The sequence below is a fragment of the Schistocerca cancellata genome, chromosome 6, assembly GCF_023864275.1.
Source record: "Schistocerca cancellata isolate TAMUIC-IGC-003103 chromosome 6, iqSchCanc2.1, whole genome shotgun sequence".
In the NCBI taxonomy this organism is placed as follows: Eukaryota; Metazoa; Arthropoda; class Insecta; order Orthoptera; family Acrididae; genus Schistocerca; species Schistocerca cancellata.
In genome coordinates this window covers 506,694,241-506,713,971 of record NC_064631.1, presented here as the reverse complement: position 1 = coordinate 506,713,971, position 19,731 = coordinate 506,694,241, and the positions used below count along the sequence as shown (strand labels likewise).

The 19,731-nt window shown below is 39.9% G+C and overlaps 1 protein-coding gene across 1 annotated transcript in view; it reads left to right on the top strand.

The window, feature by feature from the left end:
* The window catches only part of LOC126190924 (cyclin-dependent kinases regulatory subunit), a 33,822-nt gene extending 15,340 nt beyond the window's left edge, over positions 1-18,482 (top strand). The window contains exons 2-3 of the mRNA XM_049931562.1: positions 14,752-14,879; positions 17,456-18,482. Coding sequence (XP_049787519.1) covers positions 14,752-14,879; positions 17,456-17,532 — 205 coding nt within the window. The 3' untranslated portion in view covers positions 17,533-18,482. The remainder of the gene's footprint in view (positions 1-14,751; positions 14,880-17,455) is intronic.
* The last annotated feature ends 1,249 nt before the right edge of the window (positions 18,483-19,731 follow it).

Here is a 19,731-nt window from a genome sequence, read left to right as displayed (position 1 = left end):
GGATAAAAAGCTTCTGTAAATTTTTGAGACAGCAAAACTATTACACTAAAGAAATTAGGCACAAAAGTTAAAAGAACAACATTGTGAAATTCGTTAACTGAAAAATGGTAGTTTTACTTTTCAGAGAATGTACTACTGTATGATACTAATCACAGTAAACGAGTAAAAATTTCTAGGACTGACAATTTTCACCCCCTCAAGGGGGCACATCTCTTTTGCATGTACATGCTTGGCCACCATGGGGCCCCAACCCTTGCAGCACTACTTCCCTTTCTGTGCTGCAAGACCATCCTTCTACTATTCCTTTTTTCCCCCTCTGCATTTCCATTGGTGCGAACTATGCTTGCATTTGGTTATGATTTTGGCCTCTTTTCTTATTCATATTGTCCTTCTTCCGTCTCCTGGCACTTTATATAACTTCTCATGCTTCACAGCATGGTCTTCATTGTTGGGTCTGGCCTACCATTTCTCTTCCAAGTTTTGCGAAGTGCAAATCGTGCAGGGAAGGTAGCCCAACACGGTGCACATTCAGGGTGTATACGACCCGGGACAACCGGGAGATCCGGGAAAAACACGGGAATTTTTTGATTCGGGAGAAAACCGGGAAAAACCCGGGAATTTTTTAGAATTCCGGAATTTTTGTTTTAGTTTTCAGTTAAATTTTTGTCATTTTGACTGGTAAGAAATAATATTCAAACAAAGGATATTACTGTATCCCGCTACTGCAGAATAATACTGCAGCAATAAAACATGAACGATAGAAAAAACTAAAATAAAACTTAAGTTGCAAAGGAAATGTGCCATGTACAACAACGAAACACAGTGCTCATATCCTCTGATGTCTTGTTCTTTTATGACGTAATGCAAGATCTTTTAATGTTTTACATGTACGAACATAACGGGCTTCTTGCGTCATCGTAGCTGCGCAAGTGGTGTGATGCGTGTAATTGGCGCTCTCTGGCAACTGCTGAAACGAACCTCTTTCTAACAGGTCGCGCGAAAATATTGTGAATGATTGACTGAAAAGCGGTACTTTCAAAGTAAATTTCCTTTTACCCAAGATGAACTATCACAGAGCGTTTGACTCTGATTTAAAAATCAAATAGGGGGATGGAAGTTCAACACTTTTCGAGCCCAGAAGATCATACATTTATGTCGTTATTAAAAAATTTACTGGCACATTTGTTTGATGTATCTTAAAGTGTAACATGCACAAAGAAGATCAACGTTATACGTGAAAGTTAACATTCGCCGGCCGCGGTGGTCTAGCGGTTCTGGCACTGCAGTCCGGAACCGCGGGACTGCTACGGTCGCAGGTTCGAATCCTGCCTCGGGCATGGGTGTGTGTGATGTCCTTAGGTTAGTTAGGTTTAAGTAGTTCTAAGTTCTAGGGGACTTATGACCTAAGATGTTGAGTCCCATAGTGCTCAGAGCCATTTAGCCAGTTAACATTCTCTTGCAGCTTATTAATCGTTGATTCCAATATTGTACGTGTAAGCTTTTCTTTTCTTGTAGCAACACTATGTATATTAATTTAAACCATTAACTTTTCCTATTTGTGTATATGCGCTACTTAACAGTGATAATGCTATTGGCTGACGACATGACGTGTCCTTTGCTTTGAATACCTGCTGTACTGGCTGGCGAGATCATGTGACATGAACTACGACTGGCTTACAACAGTGTGTTGCAATCTCTATAAATTGATAAGTTTTATAGTTCCGAGGAAAAGTATACTGTCACTGAACACTGAAAAGTGTATTTTCACCCGGAAAAAAGTGTATTTTTAACCGGGAAATCTGGGAGAAATCTGGGAATTTTTTTTCCTTGTCCACGTATACACCCTGACATTCCACTTTTTTGTGCCTCTCTTTGCACCCTTCCTTTCTGGCAAAAGTAATAGGCCCAAAACCGAACACAGTAGCCATCCCATTGGGGACCAGGTAACAACTTGATGGTAAATTCCGACCACAAAGGGTTCGCACTATTGGTGCATGTGCTGGAAACACACCACATATGTAAAAGTGTACGTGATCATTGTGGCTGAGGCATGAGGCCTCCGGGCAGTGGTTACCCAGCCAGATAGCTATTGCTGTAGCTGGGTGGCACGTATAGGGAGATCGCCTGTTTGGGGTGGGTAGCATCAAGGTGGATGACTCGGTAAATGAAGCAGCTCAAACTTTCTGCCCCTGGTGACTGCAGGCCCCAGCAGTATTTTCTGAAGGGAAGGATTACTGCAGTGCAGAGAGAGATATGACATTACAATGTTTCCTCCCTGGCTACACCATGGGAGGAATGTATCATTAAGAGACAAGGGCAGAAATACACCTCAAAGTACTTTGTGTGCTTACTTGCTCTAGGACTGATGAGAATTCCTTTTTGGCCAGAGGTATTCTTCTTTATTGAGCACCATGAGGATAGATTTGGGAAAGTAGTTCAGATCTTATGTGAACAGCATCTCCTGCTGATCACATGTGCTGCTTGCCTGTGACAACTGGGTGACATTTGTGAAACTATAACTACTCCCCCCCCCCCCCATAAGTCCCAGTGTGGTGCAGAGTATGGTCTTCCACTGTGACATTTTACAGACGAATGAAGAATTACGTGCAGATTTGGAGTGTTGAGGTGTGCATTTTGTCTGTTGTGTGTACCAGGCCAAAATTCAGGACGGGGCAAATCAGTGGCCCAGATGAGAGGATAAGATTGTATGTGAATTTGTGGCAGTTTTAACTGAGAAGAAAAGACCTTCAGTTACTTACAACATGATGGAGCAACTGCCCGTACAGCTGGCCGAACCTGGAACACATTTACGCAGTCTTCATGCATGACAGTTATTAGAGGTCAGTCTCATCGCAGCCTGGCTAGCTGTCCAGGTCTCCTGATCTGTCAGTGTGCGATTATTTGGTGTGGGGCAACCTCAGGTCTAAGGTGTATTAAAACAGCCCTCATATTCTTAAAGAACTGCAGCAGAACATTTCAGATGAGATTGCAGCAATTCCAGCCGTCAAGTCTCAATCCACCTTCAGAAACATGCTTACCAAGGCCCAAAAGTGCCAAGAGATGAATGGAGTCATGTTCAACTCTTGATATAGTCAGCTTAGTACTATATTTCCTATCCTCTGTTGTTTCTTTGTGCCCTTGAACTCTGTTGTCTTGGCCACTTTTAATTGCCTCGCCCTGTACAATAGGGATGATACTGGGACCTTCATCTTCACCTTTGAAGACAAGGTCAAGGTATAGTGTGTTGATGCAATTGGTTCACCTCTTTAACAACAGGCAACTAAAGGTCATTATTCACAGTGTTGAGAATGTTTGTGGTGTGGGGCATGATCAAATGGGAGCTGCCCCAGGGATCAGTGTTGGGGCCACTCCTGTTCCTTATTTATAAAAATGATATGTCCTCTAGTATTACAGGTAATTCTAAAATATTTGTGTTTGCTGATGACACAAGCTTGGTAGTAAAGATGTTATGTGCAACATTGGCTGGGTTCCAAATAGTGCAGTTCATGACAGAAGTTCATGGCTTGTAGAAAATAAACTAACACTAAATCACAGTAAGACTCAGTTTTTACAGTTCCTAACACACAGTTCAACAAAACCCGACATTTTAATTTCACGGAATGGGCGTACGATTGGTGAAACTCAACTGTTCAAATTTCTAGGTGTTCAGGTAGATAGTAAACTGTCGTGGAAAGCCCACATTCAGGATCTTGTTCAAAGACTTAATCCTGCCATTTTTACCATTTGAATGATATCTGAAGTAAGTGATCATTCGACACGAAAATTAGTCTACTTTGCTTCTATTCATTTGCTTATGTTGACCCCTGTTCAGTAGTCTGGGTATTGTTACATTGGCCTTTTTCGTCGTTTCTTGTTAACAATATCAGATTATTCCCAAGAATAAGCAACTTTCACTCAGTTAATACTCGGCAGAAATCCAATCTGCATTTGGATCAGACTTCCCTAACTCTTGTGCAGAAAGATATGCATTATACTGCTGCATGCATTTTGTCATCTACCACAAGAATAAACAGTAAACCACTTTCTTTCAAATCGAAACTGACGAGTTTCAACATGGGTCACACCTTCTATTCTGTTGAAGGGTTCCTTGGAAAATTACGGTGATTCTTACGTTACATTGTGGATTGCATTTACTTAAACTTAGGAGTGCTTGCCCCCTCCCCCCCTTTTTCCAAACATTTTAGTTTTATTCGTTATTACTTTTATGTCGTAATTTCATGTACTGACACATTATATGACCTTGGCGATTTGGTCCTATGGAACTCTACGTGTAAATAAAAAAACTACTAAAATAAACATGAAAAACTAACTTTTAAGGTTGACCTTTCATAGCATTTGTTACTCTTTGTTACACCAATCACAAATGTGCCAATAAATTTTTAGTGGCATAAGTGGCTGATCTCCCAGATCTGAAAGTTTTCTAAGCAGCTGGTCCTCAAAGTTGCTTGTTTCGAATGAGCTTCAAACTGTCAGTGATTTAAGAAATTAGGCATTGATTCTTCCACATAATATAACTCTTTTCACATAAAAAGAGATTTACTTTGACAGTGATGTTTCTCAAACTACGAATTGCAATATTTATCCCATGGCCTGTTAGAAATGTAAATAGTTCTGATGCCACACTCATTGGAACCAATTCGTTGGTACAAAGTATTGCGTAAAGCCCCTACACAAACCAATTTGCTGACTTGCAGGTTGTCTGAGACCAATTTTGTGGCAGCCTATGCATGTCCTGACCGACTGCACTTGAGCGATTACTGCGCCATTCTGTTAAGATTTGTTTGCTGTGATTTGTTTATCTTGAGTTACTTCTGTTTATGTGCTATGAGATCCAGCTTGGTTTTACACAAACTGTTTTGGCTTCACTGCCTGGACTGCAAGGAAGGTACACACCTCGATAAAAAAAAACCTCAATCTCAAGGTGTGCTACGTGCTCTATGTGCTGAGGAGGTGAATGGCTGTTGAGGTAAGAGTCTTTAGCGGGCAACCTCTGGGGCACCTGCTGCCCTCCCCCCCCCCCCATTTGTATTAGGCTTACTCAGGCATGCAGGGCTCTGCCTGGGTCGACAGTTGTTTCCCTAGCATCTCGTGGGATCCTTATGGAACTGTCTCATGAAACTACTGACGGGACGTGTGTACCATCAGGCAGCACCTACACCCACACCTCAAAGAAAGCTCTGTTGGTCAGTTCTCCTGAAAAGAAGCCTCAGAGTAATAGTAACAGGGCATTAGTATGCCATAACACTTCCATTGTAATAAAGTGAAATGGGGAAGCTTTGAGAATATATCCCCTTTCTATGTTCACAAGGCATTGGAGGGTATTTCTGGGTGTCTGAAAATTGTCAAGACTTCATAATGGAACGCTTTCAGTTGAAACTGCTAATTCCAGTCCAATATCTAAGCTTCTGGGACGTAAGGCCTTAGGTGACTATACAGTCGAGGATGAATTGCACAACACCATTGACTATAGTAAGGGCATTGTTACCTGCTCTGATATAATGGAGGTGGACCCCACAGAGTTACATGAAGAGTGGAAGAATGTGGGCGTCACGGAGGTGCAGAATTATATGTGGAGAGTCGATGGCAAATTGGAAAAATCGGCAACGTTTATTCTAACATTTAGTACTCCTGAATTACCGGAACATTGCTGGCTATATCCGCCTTAAGGTTCGCCCATTTGTTCCTAACCCCATGTGATGCTATAAAATGTCAAACATTTGGTCATACCACTATGGCTTAGAAAGCCATGCAACCACCGGTTTCTGCTACTCCATTTGCATCAGCTCTTAAGACACCGATAGCTAAGTGTGATGCCTCCACACAAACTCAGACCACAGATTCCAGTATGAGCACATGCACTTGTTGATGTCCAATTGCTACTGGTGTCGTTGGCAGTAGGCTTACAACCTAAGCCCTGCGACTCCCCAACATCAGAAGCCAACTAAGCCATCCCCGCAACCCAGGCAGCCTCCTCCTACTGTCAGTAAAGAAAAACTTCCTTCAAAAAACCTTCAGATAGATGAGCTCTCTCACTTTCTGATGGCGACTATGCTTTTGAGGATATGGACCTCCAGTCGGAGGAACCAGAGCGCACGGAACCGGCTAACGTCCCCCCTGACCTCTCTGGTAAATTACCGCCTCTGAGGGAGAAAGAAAAGACCCACCGCCACTAACCAGTGTCTTCCATAGGGACTTCGGTTTTGCAGTGGAATTCGAATGGATATTGCTCACATTTGGAAGAACTGCAGCTGCTGGTCCAGGATAAACCTTTCTGCATCTGCTTACAAGAGACGCATCTTAGTCTCACACACACACACACACACACACACACACACACACACACACACACACACACCTGCATTACGTCCCTACCACATATACAGGAAGGACGATACTACTGGAGACGGTTAAATTTGGTGTGGCTATTTTTCCTTGATGACAGATGCCACTCCTCTCGTGTCCCTCTTACCACGACCATGCAAGCAATTGCTGTGCAAGTTCTCGCAACTTTTACTATCAGTGTGTTTTTTTGTACCTGCCTCCCAATTATGCTTTGGATGCGGACGCACTGGCAGACCTCTTCCAGGCACTCCCACGTCCATTCCTCCTTGGGGGGGGGGGGGGGGGGGGGGGACTTCAATGCCCACAATTCCATTCTGTGAACGTGGGTCAGGTGACTCAGTTTTCCACAGTTACAGGGTCTTTTTCAGCTAGCCTATTGATCTTTATTTTTGTTCCCCGGCTATAGCAGACTCAATTCAGTAGGAAGTGGCTACAGATTTACATTGTAGTGACCACTTCTCAGTGAGAATTCGTCTGCCACCTAGGACGGTGGCCAGCAGGAGATCACACAAGTGGCTGATACAAAGGGCAAATTGGTTACAGTACAGTTGACAGGCTATTTTTGAATGAACGGATTGTGCACAGGAGGCGGTGGCCCATATCACTCATGAGATCCAAAGGGCTGCCACGAGTCCATCCCCATGTCTAGCAACCACCTCACACGACGGCAGATACCATGGGTGGTGGAATGACGACTGTCGATTGGCAATCAGGGCCAGAAAGACAGCTCTGTGGAACTTCATTGCCCAACTGCAGCCAATTTTCATGCCTTCAGGTCTGAGAGAGTATATGCAAGGTGAGTGATCAAAGAACAGAAGAGGGCTTCCTTGAGGGAATTCACGACTTCATTAATCAGTCCACTTCCACTGTGCACACACATGGTAATCAAAAAGACTGATTTCAGGTAGACTTGGTGGTCACGCCAAAAGACATGGCTCATGTTTTAGCTAAACACTTCGTTACTGTTACTGTTATCCAGACAAGCTCCTGCTGTTCAGGTATTCCGTTGGACTGCAGAGATGAGGAAGCTCAATTTCTTCTTGTGTAATGATGAAGTCAGCAACGTTCCATTCTCCATGTGGGAATTGGAATCAGCTTTATCTGCAGCCAGTCACTGCTCCAGGACCTGACGAGATCCGTTATACCATGCTTCGTCATCTGTGCCCTGAAGCGGAAGGTCAGCTCCTATCTTGTTTCAATCAGATCTGATTTGATTGACAGTACCCCACGACTTGGAAGGAGGCAATATTAATTCCATTCTGGAAACCAGGCAAGGTCCATAGCGCCCCTAACAGTTATCGGAGTGTTGCCCTTCCCAGTTGTATGGGTAAGACTGTTGAACGCATGGTCAACAGCTGCCTCGTGTGGCTGCTAGAGCCAGAGCTTACCCGAGCTGCTCCCAGTGTGGTTTCAGATGCTATCGTTCCTCTGTTGACAACTTAATTCTACTGGAGATGGCGATACTGGAGTCCTCCTTACACCAAAAACATGTAGTTTGTGTGTTTTTTGACCTCGAAAAAGCATATGACACTACTTGGAGTTAAAACATCCTTTGCCAACAACTTTGTTTTTGTCTGTTTTAAGTATGTACCATAGTTTCAGCGTTATTAATACAGATGGATCCCAGCAGGAGAATGCTCTCAGTTGTTCTGTGGTTTACCCTGATAGGGTTTTTACAGTCCATCTTCCAGAACAATTTTCAAATTATGATGCGGAGTTACAAGGCATTCTGGTGGCACCTGAGAGGGTTCACAGACATAACCATATGAGTTTTCTTGTCTGTTCCGACTCTTTGTGCACTGAAAGCACTTCAACAAATGTATATGGTACACCTGCTGATTCAGCTCATCCACGACTCCTTACTGCGGCTCCAACGCCGTGGCAAGGAGGTGACCTTTTGTTGGGTACCTGGCCCCATTGGGATACAGGGTAACGACGTGACTGACAAAGCTGCCAAGGAAGCATGTTGGGATGTTGCTGTCCATCAATGTTCCACCCTGTTGCACACCATTATCTCATTTTCTGACTGATGCATTATGCATCAGTGGGATACTGAATGGTTGCAGGTGTCAGACAACAAACTGTGGTTGCTCAAATTGACCACAAAGGCTTGGCGGGCTTCGTGTCAGCCTCGCCGCTGGAAGGAGGTTTTGCTTACCAAACTGTGCATTGGGCATGGCCCTGTCATGCATGGCTTCCTCCTCCTGTGGGCGGATCTACCATTCTATGAAGTTTGTGGCATACTGCTTTCAGTTCAGCATATTGTGGCTACGTGTGCCCTGTATACTGATATTAGGGCAGCCCTCGAACTCGCAGGAGATCTACCCACCATTCTCGCAGATAAGAGTGGTGAAATTTTGTGAAGTGTCGGGCCTCATCCTTAAACTGGTGGGAAAGGGCGGCAGACTTTAGTACGTTCTCAACTGCTCCGCATATGGGGGGGGGGGGGGATGATGATGATAATAATAATAAATAAAAAAAAAAAACACAACACCCCCCCGTGGAGGCCCGGGAAAAGAATAGGCCTCCGGTATGTTCTGCCAGTCGTAAAAGGCGACGAAAAGAACAAACCACTAATAGGGCTAACCCCCCTTTTAGTGTGATTACTTGGTTCAGGACAGAACTAAAGAAGCCTCGGACAGGCGCCGTCATGGTCGGGGACGACGCTTGAACCCTATGCCCGCCCACAATGGTAACGACACTGCTAGCCAACTGGAAAATGATTTAAATCCAAATAGAGGTGTTTTGCAGGATATGCTTCCTGCAACCACCCTAGAAGGAAAACAAAGACAGAGGATGAGATGGTCAGATGAAGTTAATCGACACCTCATGTTCTGTTATTACCAAGCAACAAACCTAGGAACCAACACAACTGGATACAGATCACAAGTATACACAACATTTATTACCAGATACCCGGAATTAAAATTTTTAACAGAACAACGACTAGCTGATCAGATCCGTGTAATAATCAAAAATAACAGGATACCCCAGTCAGAATTAGAAAACATCAAACAACAAGTACAACAAATACTGGAACAAAATAATGTGCACTCAGAAGAAGAAGAAAACACAGTAATGGACTCAAACATCCCAGAGCAAACAAACAAAGACCAACACGCATCAATTAAACAATCAGAGGAAAATGAAATCTTAAGACAGCCACCAGAACAAGCACAAATAGAACACGAAGAGAGACACATGTTAGATATAGAAGAGAAATTTCAGCTGACATATATAGAATACAAAGACACAAATACAGACATTAGACCATTCTTGCATAGACCGCCAAATAACCCACAAGTCGAAACAACAATAAAAACTATCAACACAATCATACACAACAAAATAAATGAAAACACAACTATGGAAGAGTTACAACTACTGGTTTATATAGGAGCACTCACTACACTAAATATACACACTAGGCAGAGATCAGAACAAACCAACACACAGAAGAAACCCACAAAACCAGCATGGCAACACAGGTTACAGATCAGAATAGAAAAACTGAGAAAAGACATCGGACAGCTAACACAATTTATAAGAAATGAAATATCAGACAAAAAAACGAAAAAGGTTAGGTAAAATCTCACAACAAGAAGCAATAGAGCAATTAGATGAAAAAAAAGCAGAAATTGCAAGCATTGGCCAAACGATTTAGAAGATACAAAAAAAGTGAAAATAGAAGGAAACAAAACCAAACATTCAACACAAACCAAAAGAGATTTTACCAAACAATGGATAACACACACATTAAAATAGACAATCCACCAAACATAACAGACATGGAACACTTCTGGAGCAGCATATGGTCAAACCCGGTAGAACATAACAGGCATGCACGGTGGATACAAGCAGAAACAGACACATACAAGATGATACCACAAATGCCTGAAGTGATAATTTTGCAACATGAAGTCACCCGAGCAATTAATTCTACACACAATTGGAAAGCCCCTGGAAATGATAAAATAGCAAATTACTGGCTAAAGAAGTTCACCTCAACACAGTCACATCTAACTAAGTTATTTAACAGTTACATTGCAGACCCATACACATTCCCTGATACACTTGCACATGGAATAACCTATCTGAAACCTAAAGATCAAGCAGACACAGCAAACCCAGCTAAATATCGCCCCATAACATGCCTACCAACAATATACAAAATATTAACTTCAGTCATCACACAGAAATTAATGACACATACAACACAGAACAAAATTATAAATGAAGAACAAAAAGGCTGCTGCAAAGGAGCACGAGGATGTAAAGAGCAACTGATAATTGATACAGAGGTGACATATCAAGCTAAAACTAAACAAAGGTCCCTACACTACGCATACATTGATTACCAAAAAGCCTTTGATAGTGTACCCCACTCATGGTTACTACAGATATTGGAAATATACAAAGTAGATCCTAAATTGATACAGTTTCTAAACACAATAATGAAAAACTGGAAAACCACACTTAATATCGAAACAAATTCAGATAACATCACATCACAGCCAATACAGATTAAGCGTGGAATATACCAAGGAGACTCATTAAGTCCTTTCTGGTTCTGTCTTGCTCTGAACCCACTATCCAACATGCTAAATAATACAAATTATGGATACAATATTACTGGAACATACCCACTCAAAATCACACATTTGCTATACATGGATGATCTAAAACTACTGGCAGCAACAAATCAACAACTCAACCAATTACTAAAGATAACAGAAGTATTCAGCAATGATATAAATATGGCTTTTGGAACAGACAAATGTAAGAAAAATAGCATAGTCAAGGGCAAACACACTAAACAAGAAGATTACATATTGGATAACCACAGCGACTGCATAGAAGCGATGGAAAAAACAGATACCTATAAATATCTAGGATACAGACAAAAAATAGGAATAGATAATACAAATATTAAAGAAGAACTAAAAGAAAATACAGACAAAGACTAACAAAAATACTGAAAACAGAATTGACAGCAAGAAACAAGACAAAAGCTATAAATACTTATGCTATACCAGTATTGACCTACTCATTTGGAGTAGTGAAATGGAGTGACACAGACCTAGAAGCACTCAATACACTTACACGATCACAATGCCACAAATATAGAATACATCACATACATTCAGCAACAGAAAGATTCACATTAAGCAGAAAGGAAGGTGGAAGGGGATTTATAGATATAAAAAACCTACATTATGGACAGGTAGACATTTTAAGAAAATTCTTTCTAGAACGAGCAGAAACTAGCAAAATACACAAAGCAATCACTCATATAAATACATCAGCTACACCATTGCAGTTTCATAACCACTTCTACAACCCTTTAGATCACATAACATCAACAGATACAAAGAAAGTAAATTGGAAAAAGAAAACACTACACGGCAAGCACCCGTATCATCTAACACAGCCACACATCGATCAAGACGCATCCAACACATGGCTAAGAAAAGGCAATATATACAGTGAGACGGAAGGATTCATGATTGCAATACAGGATCAAACAATAAACACCAGATATTACAGCAAGCATATTATTAAAGATCCCAATACCACAACAGATAAATGCAGACTTTGCAAACAACAAATAGAAACAGTAGATCACATCACAAGCGGATGTACAATACTAGCAAATACAGAATACCCCAGAAGACATGACAATGTAGCAAAAATAATACATCAACAACTTGCCATACAACATAAACTAATAAAACAACACGTTCCCACATACAAGTATGCACCACAAAATGTACTGGAGAATGATGAATACAAATTATACTGGAACAGAACGATTATAACAGATAAAACAACACCACATAACAAACCTGACATCATACTCACCAATAAAAAGAAGAAATTAACACAACTAATTGAAATGTCCATACCCAACACAACAAATATACAGAAGAAAACAGGAGAAAAAATTGAAAAATACATCCAACTGGCTGAGGAAGTCAAGGACATGTGGCATCAGGATAAAGTCGACATTATCCCAATTATACTATCAACTACAGGAGTCATACCTCACAATATTCACCAGTACATCAATGCAATACAGCTACATCCAAACATATATATACAACTACAAAAATCTGTAATTATTGATACATGTTCAATGACCCGAAAGTTCCTAAATGCAATATAACATATACCATACAGTTACAAGGAAGTCACGCTTGACCGAGGTCCGCGTCACGTTCCATTTTTAACCAGACTTAAGTCTGAGGGGAAAAAAAGATAATAATAATAATAATAATAATAATAATAATAATAATAATAATAATAATAATAATAATCGTCCATCATCATTTAGCAATAAAGGGAGTACAACCATGTGACAACCTTCCTTGTGTGCTTCTTGTAGTAGATATATCGTTCTGTTTGCGTCCCATTAGCCACACGAGGATGACGTGGTCATATCCTATGATGTGAGGTCCACCCCACTGTCAGTATGGTGCCCTTGTGGTGATGGCCCACATCCTACTGGACTGCCCTGATTTAGCCGTCTTAAACTTGCTGACACACTCTGCCTTTGGTGTTAGTAGATGACATGAGTGACTGATCCGGTTTTAAGTTTTACCCTTGAATGTGGTTTCTACTCCTCTCTGCGAGGTAGGGCATTTTGGCACTGTGAGGATTTTAAGTGATGCATCTTCATTTTCCTAGGGGGGCCCATGGCTGCCCTTGCACAGTGGTCTGGCCTGGCTCCGCCCTTCCTACCTTTTAATTTTCTTAGTCTCTTACATCTCTCCTTAACTTCCTACCCTGTGGTCGTCCTTTCATGAGATTTTATCAAGTTATCTCTATTAAGTTTCTTTGAGGTAATGGAGGGCGAGGAAAAACCAGCTGGACGCAGAAGGTGCATCTCCCATCGCATAATACGCTCCAGGACCTCCAGTTGCGTTTTGGGTGGAGCAACTTGCCACTTTTTGCTCTTATCCCTCTCATTTTTGCTTGCTTCTATCTCTGTTTTATTGATTTTGGTTACAATCAGGTTCATCAGCTTGTTCTGCATCCTGCCTCTCTGAGGACTCTTCATGGCTTATAGGATCAAGGGACTGATAGTTTGGCCCCCTTATTCTTGTTGCTTCATCCATCCACTGACAATTTTGAAGGAAAAAAAAAAATAGATTTTTAATAAAGAAATTAAGTGCCTACAGCAAAAGAACTTGAGCGCATGTTCTCAGTCCAAAGATACTGTTTTAATCAGAAGGTCTTTAACTTTCAAGTAAAATATAAAGAAAACAGAATATTGATGTTGACTCGTTCCAGAGACAGAGCATTTTAATTTTTTCTCAAAGGTGGGGCTTCAAAATTATTAGCCAAGGTGACAACTTTGGCAGTGTGTGTTTCCGGCCAGGGATATCTTTAGGCAAAACAAAAATTACAGGTTTCTTACTTTGTCATGAATTTTAACATGTGCTAAATGCAATAACATCTGAGGCTATTAAGAGAATTTCCTGTCTCAATTGAATTTCCTGTCTCAATTGATATGGGCTTATTCATGATGAAACTGGTTAAGTGTTAGATTATCTAAAATTACTGACAACAGCCTGATGGCTTGCTTAATCTATTTCTTTTACTATTTGCCTTCTGTACCAGTTCAGACACTTTAGCTTTGTATGTAGTTTTGGTTTCCTGCTTCTCATTTGCTTAGGTGTAGGGATTTAGCTCTTCACAGAATTTTTAAATGTTGCATATTCTTTTTACTGAATGGGATGTCACAGAGACACAACACTTTTTATCTATGAAGAATGGCTTTAAAATTCCTTTTAAGTTTCCTTGATCTTGTTTTCTGTAGATTCTCGGTCATTTAAGGCAAATAATTTTAATTGTTGTTATTTTGCCACGGCATCTTTCCAGCTGCTCAACAAATATTGTCTGTGTTTGTCCTCGGTATCTAGTGATCTCATTATGGACAGGATGTTGTTTCTCAAACCTCTTGGTGTCCTTCGATGCCACATTCTGTTTGAGGAACACTTATTGCAAGTGTTGGTTTTCAGCTATTGTGAGTCGCTGGTTTTCATCTGGTAAACAGATGCTGTTTCTATCTTAGTGCTGTCGTAAAGTGTATAAACAGAAACAGAAAATAAACTACATAGGTTGGTAAAATTGTCAACTTATCAGATACACATTCTTTGTCAGTTTTTACAAATCACTGTTTTCGTGGGAGCAAGATCAGTAGAGAACACTGCAAATATTTATGCTGGCTGTACGTATTAAATTAAAACTATTCCTTCAAATCTGCTTAAATAATACTGTATTTAAATGTATTTTATCTTATTTCAAAAAGAATTTGTAGTTTTACTTACTCATTATTGTTGTTTCTTTGTCAGTTTCTCCTAATGAGTTTTTGTAATCTTTCAGGCATGTAGTGCTACCTAAGGAAATAGCAAGGCAGATTCCAAAGACACACCTATTATCGGAAGCAGAATGGCGGAAGTTGGGTGTGCAACAGAGTAAGGGTTGGGTTCACTACATGACGCATGAACCAGGTATAAGCACTTTTATGTTTGCTTTAGTTTTAAGGAAACCAACGTTTAAGATTGATAAAGAAACTACGTCTACATGTGTTAGTAAAAGTGTTTGTGTACAAGTTTCTAAGTGGGATCCCCCACCCCCCAATAGGTTTGCGCCAAAATTGTGAGGAGGAAGAGAATCGTTAAAGTTGGGCCGTGATTGTAATAGATAAAGGTTGTGTGTGCTGTTTAGATTACTTGTGGTGTTGGGATCATTGAAACCAATGCACACCTGTGGAGATATTTAGTGTCTTATTGCATTATCACTTGGTGACAAAGACTGGCAGGGAGGCAGCTCATGGTATTAAGCAGATTAGTCATTGTCAAGTTAAGGCTCTTCATTGGTGGGTTGAATGTATACTAAAATAAGGTGAATTTAAAAGATAGATCCAAGTGATTCACATAAGGAAGGGCCATGTATATGGTAGTAGATATACCCGATTTAGATGTAGGAAGAAATTTGTTTCCATTTCCTTTCTAATTGCTTGTTACTGCTCCTCCTCCTATTCCCACATTTTGTTCTTTCTTTTTCTCCTCCTCCTCCTCCTCCTCCTCACATACAGTATTTTTCCCTATTCCACCTTGCTATATTGTTAAAAGCATTCATGATCCGTATTTTTCAAAAGAAATTGTTAGAGGACTTTGCTGTTTAAGAGTGTGTAGGTTTTCGTTATAATGGGGCACTGGTTTTCTATAAAAACTTGTATAGAGAGAATTTCCCTCTGAAGTGATTTCAGATGATACCAATGTTTCTTTAAATGGCTTTCAAATGATACAAAATCTGTATGATTCAAAATTTCTTGTGTGTGTGTGTGTGTGTGTGTGTGTGTGTGTGTGTGTGTGTGTGTGTGTGTGTGTGTGCAGCTATTTTGTGGTGGGAGAATGTCCATTTTAGTGCTTTGCATATTATTTTCAGTGTCACTCATGGAGTTAACACAGAAGCATTTCTAGATTAAGAATTTTCAAAATGTCAGATTGGGTCAGTGTGTGAAACAGTTAATAAGGGGATTGTGTCCAGCATTTGTGGAGGCTTCTCCTTGTCATGTTGACTCACTTAATTCTAACTTGACAGAAACCATCTTCGTGGTGGTCGATTTAGGAATCCATCAACTGCTGCTACTAACAAGTTTGTGGTTCAGAGAATGATCAAACACCACATCCACCCTAGTCTAGGGAGTGAGGTGTAAGTTCTTAGTAAGGAAATCTTGAGATGCCATAGTTTACAAATCAAACATAAGATTAAAGTTCTGTCGATATATACTTAATTAAATTCTGGCAAGTCAGAACCCATATTTGACATCATACGTTGTGGTAAAATGTGCGTGGCTCAATTTTAACTCTTGGTAAGAAGTGACTGTTGTACCTCTAGATATTTTCCAAATAGACTTGGCCAGTGAAAAAAAAATTAAAAAGAAATAGTGTGAATCCAAGGATAGCAAATGGGCACTGTGACAACTTTACCATTCCTTGAGAAAGTAGGACATTAACCACAGACTAAAATGTTTCTGCATATTTAGTAGAAGTAGCCAAAGCTGAGCCAGGGTGCTATTTCATTCCTTCATAACATTATGCAGATTGCAGTGGAGTCAAAATAAAGATTTCTTGAAGAGCACTGAATCCACTCATATCATCCACTCACTTCATATTCCAGATCTTTTCCTTTAGAATATGAAAGAAAGCCATAGCCATCTTTTCAAGACTCTAGAAGCATCTGATGTCCAGTGACCATTTTTACTAGTGAGGAATTGGATGGGATACACAAGTGTGGACAACTTTCAGGAGAAGACTTTAGAAAGCTATGTGATTAAATTGTAACAAAAGCAGGAATTTGCATTAACTTCTCAAATTAACACTGAACCATATAGTTTTAAATTTTAGAAAGAAGGATTCTGAATTGGTAATACAAGGTGTTTTAATGGCATAACTGCTGTCAAATCAACTAAGCATTACTTTGTAATTCACAGATTTAAAGAGTAATTCTTATTGTTTCACACCTCTTACATTTATCTCGGCCATAGATATTGTTTTGAAACTGATAAAATGAAACGGATATTTTCTTTTGACCATTGATGAAATGCTGAAATTTTCTTTTTGATAGGTGCTCATGAACTTTTTGGAACTGGACTCTGGTCTGATAACAGAATGTCATCTTCTGGTTTCTGTACAAACATTTATTAATTTTATAGGCTCACTGATGTCTTCACAGTTAAAATTTATCAGTATTTACTGCACTTACTGTTTTCAAATTAAAATGGCATTTCATATGCATGTATGAAATTGATGACAGCACATTATCGTCTTACTGCATTCAGAATGGCTGTTACATTTTGTTAACACATGAAGAATTGTAGTCCTAAATTATACAGATACATCTTGTTTCACTGTGCCCTCTTCCTCTCCCCTGGGTTTGTGTCGCCACTGTTTCAGAATATCAGCCATACAACATTGCTTACAAAACAAGTCAATTGATATCGAGATATTATTAACATACAATTAGTTGTGAGGGATTTTGTTAGTTTATGAGAGAAATTTTGATGTACAACTTGTTTCAGAACCACACATACTACTATTCAAGCGGAAAATAACTACACCACCTGAAGAAAGGGTTCAAATCAATGGTGACCAGTAATGGGAGAAGATAACTCTATGCAGCTAGCAGGTTGAACTGTTTCTTGTAAAAATGGTACTGCTGTTGTTGCTCTGTACGCCTCGTTATAAAGGTTTGAAGGAGGACGAGACTGGTGTTGTACAGTGGATAGTACCTGCAGGCTATGACTGTGTGTTTCATTTCTTTTCGAGGTGGAGTTTGTGTTTTTATTATGTTTCTTTAAATTCTGTACTCGCAAGTTTGTGAAATTTAGTAGGAATTAGTAATTGTTGAACTCCATATTTGACTGGAATGCATTTAATTCAAATGAATTAAAGTACTAGCTGCTTGTAAAGCAACTCTCTTTTTATGGGTCTAAAAAGACCATAGTAACTGCATGACCATCAGTTTTGAAGCAGGAAGTGTTGTGGTTCCTTTAATCTATGAAGATTTTATAATTGTGTGTAAAGAATGTATAAACCAGATCAGATGTGGAACAACAGATTGTTGGCTCTTACATGCCTTCACCACCTATGGGCTGTCAGATGTGTTGTCTGCATGAAAATAGTTTCAGTTGTATTATAATTATGTGCTTAACAAATTTTATATTAAAATCTGTTATGCTGTGTTTTAAAGTACAGCATTCTTGAATAATTTTAAAATAAGAGGATGATAATGAAGTGGTAAATGTCTGTATATTTTTATTGTAAATAAAATGAATCTCATCTGGAAAATAAACTGCTTCAGTGTACCTATTTATTCAAGAAATGCTGTACTTCCCTAAAAATATTGTTTTCTGTTCATAGTTTTTAATATTCATAGATAATTATTTTGTATCTTCTTGTGCTGTCATAATAAAAAAGTTGATGGTAAACTTGACTATGATGTTACTGAAATGGGAAAGAGACCAAAGACTGACTGATTTTGTCTTTACTATCTTAACAGAACTAATAGATGTTACTGACATTTCATGGGATAATGAAAAATGTAAAAGCAGAGTTTTTTGCATGTATTATGTTCACATGTCAATTGTAACTATGAAAGCTATTGATCATGCTTTACCTGGCAGCATCGCCAGGCAGATAAGTCCGTTTCCTTTCATATTAAACACTGACTGTATTCATAATGAAATATATTAACTTATATCTTCATCCATCCATCCATCAATCAATCATGAGGGGAAACCTTTGACTCAGCTGAAACCGTTACTTGGCAAATACAGTTACAAAACCTTTCACAGTATTGTGATGTGTGTGCCACCTGTCAATCAGGTAACGGTGATTGGTTAGCATCACTCAGTTTTCTCATCCTGGGATTTTCATTATCATAATATCACAACTCATTTTGACATAGTATTGAATACGACAGAAGAATGGTTGTAGTGGCATTCTCAAAGGTCTCACCTGACTGTTTATTTAAAGTACATGCACACAAATCTGTGACCACTGGGCAGATGAGCCCTTTTTCTTCCCAGTCATCAATCTTGACTAGTTTGTAGCAGCCCACCACAGTTTCCTCTTCTGTGCATCTGCCCTGACAGTGGCTGTGATTATATGGTCAGTCAAGGCCATAAACTGAAGGAAATTGCTGTTCTGCTGTGTGCCAGAGTGCTAATAAATTAAGAATGCCTGAATGGCTCATAATGTGACACAAAATGTTGTCTCACTGGATGGTAACATCACTTTTAGCTGAGAAGATAATGTGTTGGTTGAGGATAATTGTTTGTAAGAACTACCATCTGGAAACAAAACCTTGTCGCCACTTCTTTGATGTCATTATAAGTGGCAAGTGATGGCATCCTGCTAGTTGGAGACCATGGAAGAGTGCTGGCTGGCAATTGTAGATGTACGTCACTTGTAATCCAACATACAGATGCTGTTTTATGTGCAGTGAGGAACAATTTTCCACATAACATAGCACCTGTTTCGTATATGGGTTATTAATTGGTAACTGCTACACACTAAAGTCTTCAACTAACACCTTCTGAAGTATATCAGATAACATGGTTGTCACAGTTCTCGGTAAGAGCTAATTTTATGAAACTATATTTTTTGCTATTGTCCATTGCAAATTGGGTTGTTTTATGGTGGGGGGGGGGGGGGGGGCGGCGCAGACACTTTCATTGCACTTACGTATGATCAAATATCGTCACACCACAAAACCATCCCATTGCTCCCAGTGTATTTCTTCCGTTCTTCTCATTCATCAAACTTGCACTGTGTTATCCAGTTCTCCTTAAAA